The 9,839-nt window shown below is 40.0% G+C and overlaps 1 protein-coding gene across 4 annotated transcripts in view; it reads left to right on the top strand.

The window, feature by feature from the left end:
- The first annotated feature begins 7,573 nt into the window (after window positions 1–7,573).
- zeb2a (zinc finger E-box binding homeobox 2a) overlaps window positions 7,574–9,839 on the top strand; it is a 45,930-nt gene continuing 43,664 nt past the window's right edge. For 2 of the 4 annotated variants that reach the window (XM_079464301.1, XM_079464298.1), the window contains exons 1-2: window positions 7,574–7,750; window positions 9,092–9,222. In XM_079464301.1, coding sequence (XP_079320427.1) covers window positions 9,099–9,222 — 124 coding nt within the window. In that variant the 5' untranslated portion in view covers window positions 7,574–7,750; window positions 9,092–9,098. Of the gene's footprint in view, window positions 7,751–8,772; window positions 9,223–9,839 lie in introns of those variants that run through there. The other 2 variants (XM_079464300.1, XM_079464299.1) reach the window with 2 other exon arrangements.

Raw genomic sequence — 9,839 nt, 5'->3', positions numbered from 1 at the left:
TCTTCTGTATATTAACAGTTAACACACAAATACAAATACAGAATGAACAGATAAAAGAATCTGACATAACTGATTTTAAACAATCCAGTCCAGGTTCATTAAACAGTTTTTAAGCCAGTGCACTTTTGTGATTGTCATGGCCTAAATGATAAGCCTAATGCTTCTTATTCAGCACACACTCAAATACAAGAAAACCAAAGGAGGTGCTGACAGTAAATGCATCTATAAATTCTTATGCAAAAGACACACACACCAATGGGAAAGCATTGGGGAAAGGTGACCACACACGCACACACTCAGCGTGTAGCGGGGGAGGTGATGATGGCCGTGACAGCCGTGTGTACAGTAATCAGAGGCTGGTCACTTCCTGCACACTTCCCTCTCCAGCCCACCAGACTTCACCTCGCTGCTTCCCCTGCAGATTAGCTTTGCTGTTTCCTGAGCGCCGATTAAGAAGGTTCAGCAAGGGGGCCAGAGCACGCTTAGGTTTTGCATATCTTCTGTTGCCTTACAGATGGGTACTACTTGGACACTGGGTGTGTTACTTTAATGAACTTGTGAACTGTAAGGTTCTATTGGTGCATAGGAATGACCTGAAAAGTGTGTCTGGGTGTGTGTGTGTGTGCGTGCGTAGCCTGGCTTATGAATGTTATTTATGTGACATCATTTTTGTTGAAAACGAAGCAAGTGGGCAATCGCTATATACCACTTTCGAAGACGTAAACAAAGGTGGTCCGGATGAACTTTCTGTTTCAGTTTTTAAACACTACACAAACATTTGTACAAAATACAACCAACTGAACATTTCTTATCGAATCAAAATGCGAAACAAATATTTTTACATTTAACTACATATTTAATATTTGAAATGAATAATAACATAAAAAAATGACACTGGAAGTACTTCTGGACCTGTGTTTGCATCTTTTGAAGTGGTCTATATTCACTCAAGCTCACACATGAGCTTCTACTTAAAACTGTCATTTTACTTGACCTTTTTTCACTATAGCCAATAAACTAACTTTAACAATATTGCTTTTAAAGTTAATAACATAGTTTTCTGAGGTGTGTATGTTTGTGTGCTTATGGTTGCAACACCCCTGGTTGCTACTGTACATTGCAAGCTTGCATATCATTGCAGCAAAGCCTCCTAAATCTGGAGACAATCAAGTGTTGTGTTCGTATCGATCACAGGTGGTCCCGGTCTCAGCTGACCTTTAAAACATGTGATCCTTGTGTATGTATGAAAGGACAAATGGCTTTCCACGCTCTTGCAGTACATCTGGAGCGAGCAGATTTCCTGTATCATTCTTCTCTTGAGCTCAGGGACACTGCACCAGCGTTGTCCACACACACACCAACACAAACGCTCCAACCTACAGTTCCTATGCTTTGTCAAACTTGTCAAGACACTTGAGTATCCGGCCTTCTTTATCGGCAAACCTGAGGGCAGCTATGACAGGCCTGAGGAAACACCAGAGACCAGTTCGAGAATAAATTTAGCCCTGACCTGACAGCCTGTCTCTTTGTCAGCTTGACAGGAGCTCGACGCATCACTCTGGGCACCATTGATTACGATTCTGAGCTCATTGTGGCTTCTGTGTCACTCTATGTGATATTACACTAATATTTCCCCTCTCAACCGACTTTTACATCCTCTGTCCTTTCACTGACAGCAACACGAGCGCAGGTTCAGCGACTGCACCAGACCCTTATTTTTACATGCCTTGAAATTGTATGCTGCTTCATCTAAAAAGAGAAATTGCTTTAATATACGAGTGAGAAATGAATAGAAATTTCTCATCCTATTCATATTGGTTTCTCTTGATGTTGATGTTACTGTAACTTTTATTTACAGGAAATGTTCTCAGCTTCGAGTGTGATTTGAGGACACGTGTTTTTTCACTTTTGCAATGAACACAATAGTTTGGATATGTGCAGAATGTGAAATTGAAACTTTTTTTCGGGAATCAGCATATTCTTCAATTTTTGATACAGATGGGAGTACAAAGGTTGTTGTGCAAGAATATTGCACCTCTGTGATAGGGCAAAATGTAAAAAAATAAGGTTTTTTTTGCTAAATCGATGATTTATTTAACTCATGGACAATTAAATATATGTTTTACCAGTAGTTATTTCGTTCAGCTGTATCAGCTACCATTGCACATTTTCCAGTAGGAGGTTTCATTATGTTTTCCACATCGTCATGACCTTTGAAGCTCAATTTCGGCACATTTGCTCACTTGAAAATGACAAAGCACAGTCGCTGGAGAAGACATGTATCTGGGACTTTTGCTATTGTGCTCTCTTGTGGTTTCTTTTGTGGCATAAATAGTTTTCCCATTTTGAAATTACTAATGGGCTTTTTTTGTGTAACTAGCCAGTCTCTATCTTACTAATGGGTCCTTGTTGTAGGTACAGAATATAATCGAAATGAAATGCGTTGCCATAGTAGCTCAAATGGGGCTGTTGTTTTAAAACAGTTTACACTGAACATTACTTTGACAGCATTTATTAATCGTTTCTACTCACACTAATACGTATTTTACCTTTCAAGATGTATAAATGAACATTAGATAATGTATCATAAATGAACTTGAAATAACAATGTGCAATGGTATATTTATAACTGAACATTAACCTATTATAATGCTGTTCAAAGGGTGTTGTATATTTTTGCTCATGATATGTGGTGCAATAACTAATGGCAATGATTTGAAGTGTATTGTTAATGTTACATGGTAGTGTCAGTTTGTCGTTCAGGGTCGAGATGCCATTTTTTCAATTGTAGTGGATTATCATATATCATCCCTTGTGTAATTTGTTTCACTGTAGATGACTTTAATGCAGGCACCAAAACATTTGCCCACATAATCTGGTATGTCTGATGTGATGCCATAAACAGTCGAACGAGCAATTAACAGAAATGTACCAAAATGATACAGTGGTTCCTTTGCATTTACTCAGTGTTTACAGAAAGTAATTGGACATAATATATTTGAACCCAGCAGAATTTTTTTGTAATGAAAAAATGATCTCTTGTTCCACTAAAGTCGCTTGCCAAGAAACTGGAGCGTAGGTGTGTTGCGGCAGGGATTTACCGATACAGCTTATGTCAGGCATCCTGTCAGGGAGATCATAATTGTGCATGCGTGTCTGTGCACACGCATGTGCGTGTGTGCGCAAACGCGCATCTGAATGTCACCACCTGGCACAAATCACGAGGGCCCCACAGTTTGATAGACCCACAACAGGTGTGTGGAGGCACAGCAAACACCCTTGACTCCTGACAGGTGTTGAAGTTTGGGTTTCAGCCCAGACTGCGCTGCATTTGCTTGTGACACTCACATTAGTCACCGACTCGACCGCCGGACTTCTCACTCTAATAGCCAGCTAGGTATTCTAATCCCTCCCTGGGCCATAAATGTTAATAGCTTACTAGGTACGGTAATCTCCAGCAGTGACATTTGGTCTACCTTAATCTGAAGATGTATTAGAGGAGGTGGGGGCAGAGAGAAATGGATGAAGGGATGGATGGATAAATGATGGCTGGGGACGGCTGGAATTACAGCACTCGAAGTAGGGCGCAGGCGAGTAAAATGTATCATTAGGCTTAACCTGCTACATCATATTCCTGTGCATGCTGGGGGGTCCAAATCCAGTCGACCATGGGGGGTCCAAATCTGAGACCGTCTGGTTAAAAACATAACACGCATTAAAAGATAAATAATGTTATTCTGATGATGCCGTAAGCAGTACAGCATGTGCAGTTGCTCAACATGTCGAAATGTGAAACATGAATGTTATGGGAATGTGACAAAGTCATATTTACTTTTGTGCATTTGGCAGAGGTTTTATTCAAAGCAATATACAGTGCATTCAAGGTACTTTTGATCAGGATGAGAGCGTGTTCGCTGGGAATCAAACCTGGGAATGAAAGGTATTTCCGAGCAGCTGCTTTGCATGTTCATGTCCGAAGTGAATGTAACTTTACCAACCACTTCACAAAAAAAACGTTTTTTTTTTTTTCATTTAAACGTAGAATTTCTTTATTCACGTATTTTAGGGGAAAAACTGTTTTACTGCATGGCTGAATTAAACAAAGCAAGTACAATACATAGAAATGTTGTGTAGTCATAAAGCATGATTTATTCATGGAAAGACACATGACATTTACAGGAAAGACTCTAAACAGGAACCTGGACAGGAAAAGATATGTTACACCATATTACAGCGGTAATCAAAATGAAAGCGAGTCATAGAGAAGCTAAGGTGTGCATTCCATTTAGTGCTGTCCAGCAGGGTGTCTTTCAAAGGGTCAGGAGGTCATAGTCCTGCGGCATACACAGCAAGAGGTCAGCAGATTAAAGAATGCAAAATATCTCAAGAAATCAACTCGATTCATCAAAGTTTTACATTGCAAAGAACCTAAGCTGTCTTGACTTCAGAACTGCACTACATTAGAATGTACTGTGAGCTTCTGACAAACATTGTGAAGGTTGTTACACAATTGATTGCCCCTTAACACAAAGTATTTTCCAAGACATGGGTGTAATCACATCATAGATCCTCGTCCAAAAGCACTAATCCTCCTTTATTTTGTAAACTGATAGAGCAACCATATGCCCCTGCATATCACTCACTCAATTTTGGGTGAAACCAAGCCCTGACCTCCCCTCCCCAAAATAGTGTTATATTTCCAAGGTCTATTATTAATCTGTTGTTTTTTTCCTCCAAGGATTAGGCTGTTATACTCCCCCACTCTTCTCCTGTCCACTTGTACTTGTATTATTGCCATAGATGCACTCAGATTAGCGATGTGTTTATGTTGACAGCGGCTGTAGCTGGATTAGATCATGCTTTTGGGGGACACGTGTTTCCCTGTGTACATCAAGGGATGAGGCCCCATGTTTTCTGACCAGCACCTAGAGCTTAGCCATGCTATAACTGACAATAGGTTGGGCAAGACCCTCGCCTCACACAGACATATTGTCCTGACACGCAGACACATGGGGGTGGAGAGAGTGTGGGTTGATGGAGGGAGAGTGGTGACATTTAAAATATGGGACAGAGCAGGATCGTAGGTGTCATAAAAGTATGTTTGTTACCGTGTAGTTTATAAATCCCAAAGTTGACACAATAATGTGGAATATTTTTATATTATGTGGGAAAGGGTGCATATTGCATAAAGTTTGCATTCGCATACATTTCAGACTCCAGGGGATAGTGCATACAAAGATTGTGTATTTTGCAATGTGTATGCTGGAGTGGGTGACTAGGAGCACACGTGGTTGCAGTATGGTCAACCTTTCCTCAGGTTTTTGTTGACTCATGCTCTCAGTTCTCTTTTATATTTCCTAGAATTTGGTTCTTTTGTACTCACTTAGCATAAGGTTAGATTAGACCATGTCAATGAAGTCTACGTTAGAAAGAGTGCCAGTTTAGATGAGGTGGCATAACTTCCCTTTTACCACCCATTGTATGTCACATACGTGTATATGTTCCTAGGCAAATTTATAATTTATTACTAAAAAGATTGAGGCTCTTCTGTGTTGCTTTCTCTCACCCTCAAACTGATGGCACTGTCTGATGTCTTGTCAAACACTATTGGTGATGCAGTGTGAACTGAAGGCAGGATTTTATTCTCTGTTCTCATGTTTTCTCAAAGCAATGAACTCCCACAGACGATGACGCAACAGGAAATGTCGAAAAAATGGAGTTCCTAGTAATTATGTGATAGCTTGATTTGTTCTCAAACCTTTTTTCCTCAGCAACAGTTTATGCTGTTCGGTTTTAAGTCATTATGCGTTAAGCATAAAGAACATTCACTTATATTACATAGTTTACTGATTCTAATATTGTTAAAAAATGAGAAATATAAATGTTTCAGTCCTACCAAAGGCACATATCTGTTTTAAAGTAATAATAATCAAATCCTAACAATTCAACAAAACTAAATTCAGGGCAAACGGTAAGAAAGGGCAGAAATATGTTGTCATAAATGAAACAAAGGGATCATTTGGGAACAAAGGTACGTGGGTGAAATGTAGGAATATGAGGTCACGTTTGTTTTTATTCAAGCGCGTTTCTATCATTGTGAATTGAAGAATCAGGAATTGAATATATGCCGTTTTATCCTCGTAATGTATTAGTGAGGATTCTCGCGAGGGGAGCTGATTCCAGTCAAAGTGAATGAGTAATACAGCTGAACTTCTGCTGCCAATTTACACAGCACGGCACGCAGAACACAGGACAGTAAGCCGAGCACCATTCTTTCGTTTACGTCTTCAGAAATAGGTCAAATTATTTCAGGAAAAAATAATAATAAAATAATCACCTCAAATAAATGTCTAGGTGCGGGTTTAATCTTTTCGACTGTGATCCAATTTCACGCCACACTATGCGGCAGCAGCACAAACACACATTCATAAAAGTAGATAAATGCATGAAGATGGAAAAGAATGAATGCGGCTTCGAGTGTTCACCCTTGGTATCAGGTTGACATGGTGCTAAAAAAACGAAATTATAATAATAATAATGAATATAGATTTGTATAATTGTTGCTATTTCATTATCATATTTGTATGCATTCGCAACAATTCCAAGTAAACGCTCAATGCTCAACCAATGTATGAATCTAAATAAAATGCATATGTTAACCTAACGCGTTCAATTGGTCTTTCATAAGTACACGAAACAGCACTGTCGTTTTATTGGTCAATTAGTAGTCCATACAAAAACAAATGTATGAATTCGGGGAGGATACATTTCTTTACACTGTACCAATCAGCGTGCATTTATTAAGGGGGCGTGCTAAAATGTCGGAGTGCTGTTAAAATTAAATGATTAAAATATTTAATAGAGCTAAAAAAAATAGGATGTGTAAAGCACATTTGACTTCATTATCAATCGTCCTGAAGAAAATATTTTAGCTTAGATATTTTATGACTTTATTTGAAATCTAATCGATTTACTATCACTTCCTGCAAAGAAATCATCACTAGGCTACTTGAAATATTCGATATAAACACGAAAAACATTTCTAAAAGGAATGCGAAGACACGCGTGTTTGCACTACAAACAATCCATATTTAGTGCAATCACATATTTGACTTGTGAGATAATATGCAACAATCATCACCGCACAAAACAAGAAGTAACAATCATATCAGATGTAAATGAGAAAGAGCGCGTGCGGGGAGCGCGCATGCACCACACACAGGTGAGCTACCTGTCAGATCACTGAAGCAGCGCAGCACCGGCAGCCTTTTTCTTCCATCCCTCGTTTCGTACGACCATGCTCTCGGTGGTCTTATAACGACCTGTAACGATTGTTGCTCTGCTCTCTTTCACGGGAAATCTTTACCGCATCACCTTTCCGGCGTCCCACACCTGAACTGCAAAACGACAGATGGGACCTGATCTGTTTCATCAGACGACCCATCACTCCCTCACGCCAGTGTTTCTCCATCTATCCCGCCGTGTAAAGATAGGTGGCGTGTGTGTCAGAGTCTCGAAGCGCAAAAGTAAAAGAGAGAGCGTAGAAATGTCATCTGAAGAGGCGGAACACGTCAGTGCGTCCTCAGGTTTGTTCCGTGTTGTGGCTCACAGAGATCAGTCCTAACCTGTCCATCAGGAATAACGGTCCCTCATTATAAAGCAGAGTCCTCCTCGGCGCTCCAAACATCTCTCTCTGTGGCGTTTTCCTCCCCTCTAGCCGGCTTTTTGGGGAATTTTCGTATATTTTCGGGTAGGTGAGCCTGTTTCGTGTGTACTTGAGTCCTTGTGGATGCTTTTTATACACTGTTGGACTTTTTTGACCCCCCCTCCCGATTATGAAATTGCAGTCAACTTGGCTTCAGCCGCTTACCGGCTCAGGTGAGAAAGGTGCGCGCGCCTCACGGACGGTGACATAGCTACCGGCAGCTTCATACAGGGTTGATGAAGAGGATGGAGACGCTCGTTAACTTTACGAGTATACCGATTGAGAGCAGCTCTTATAAACCGTTGCATCCCCGTTAGACAACAACATTTGATTTGCATCTTTATTCTTCTCGTTTAAAATGTTATGTGAACCACTTAGTTTGGTTTTAAACGTTTCAACATTTAATGCGTCAGTATATGTATTATGATATTTATTTTTATGAATTTGAAAAAATAATAATAATAGCTGAAAAAGAAATAAATCACATAGATTTTGATGTCAGCATCCTGGTTGCTGTTAATCACCAACGAATTTTCCAAAACACTTCGACCAAAACTGTGATGAGAGGATGATGTGGACTTGTTTATTATCTCGTTTGTTATGATGTGATTATGTGGGTTATTATAGGATTCGCGAGCACAGCTTCTCCAACAAGGTACTGACACTGCACAATTTCTTATCTATGGGAGACAGTTTCACTGAAACTCCTTTAGATTTGAATTCATTGTAATACATGAATTCATTGTAAACTATTTTTTGAAAAGTTTTAAGGAATAGCACGATGTAAGAGTTTTGTGATAATTGTCTGTTTGATCAAATAAACTTTCCCTTGCCTATAAAATAAAAATAACAGTTAATTAACTACTTTTGTAAACCTGCACTAACTAGATTTTAATAATAATTCATAAGAAGTCGATCAATCAGAAAAAGTCAGACTGTAGAAAATCAGTCAGGCTCAGGCTCACAAAGAAAGTGGCTCATAAGATCTGACGCCTTTATCAACTCAAAACAGAAAGAGAAAAAAAACGCGTTTTCGGTTAAAAAAGCATTTCCACCAAACACAAGCTGCAGAAAACTTTTTCGTCTTCATTCAGTGAAATGTTGTTTAGACACTGCACACGCTTTATGGTAACTTGAAGGTGTCGGTGTGTCCGTCCCCCTTCATTCGCGCACTGACGCGCTGCTGTCCGATCACACACACACACTTCAAAAGATCAGACGACGCGCAGGACGCTCACGGTCCCTCTAAACAAACCCCCCTGGATAACTTCATTCGGACTTCAGTTACTCTTCTTGACAAAATATCGTCTGCTCCTCTGTGACCGACGCACATCCTCCTTCCTTCCCTGAGAGTACAATTGTTGCCGTGTGTGTGTTGGTTGCTAGATCTTGGATGAAGGAGCGGAGCCCATGCGGACTGCTGCCATCTGACCCACTCTTATCAATGAAGCAGGAGATCATGGCGGAGGGTCCCCGGTGTAAGAGGAGAAAACAGGCCAACCCGAGGAGAAAGAACGGTAAGAAAGTATATTTTGTTGAAAAACTCAACTCCGGCGTGTACTTGCGTCTTTAAACATACTTGGATTTGGTTAAGATTGCGCGGTGTCAACTGAAGCCCGTACAGAAGAGTTATTCGTAAAACCCTGCGACAGTTCAACCTTGAATGTTGTCGTCTTATGTTATAAGTGTATTTATTTAAGCTTTCCATTGTCTTGAGGATGTTTAAGAGTAAATGGTGTAAGAGAGCAGTAGTTAGAGGGGGGTTGAGTAACGGTCTGCCAGAGAGCGTCTATTATCTCACAACACAAAACCGTTATGTGAGTGAGTGAGTGAGTGAGTGAGTGAGTGCGCGTCTTCTGACGGACACAATAAGCATCTAAAATACCTTTTTATGCTTACGAAAGTTGTATTAAGTATTGTTTTTGAAATGTTATAGATCGTTCTGTAAGTTAAGACGCAGTTCAGTTGACTTCTGTCTTTGGTCAAGTTGTAAGGAAGTACTGCTGTGCGGTTACAGGTTGTGTGTTGGGACACTTTTCGTCAGTTTCTTAATTTATAAATAAGCACGAGGATTACGATTTATTGAACACATAATGGTTCTCATTCGATAAAACAGAATTGAAGTGAAAATGTG

This window comes from Barbatula barbatula (genome assembly GCF_947034865.1).
Source record: "Barbatula barbatula genome assembly, chromosome: 9".
Taxonomy (NCBI): Eukaryota; Metazoa; Chordata; class Actinopteri; order Cypriniformes; family Nemacheilidae; genus Barbatula; species Barbatula barbatula.
Note: the sequence above shows the minus strand (reverse complement) of the source record. Positions and strands in the feature narration are given on the sequence as shown.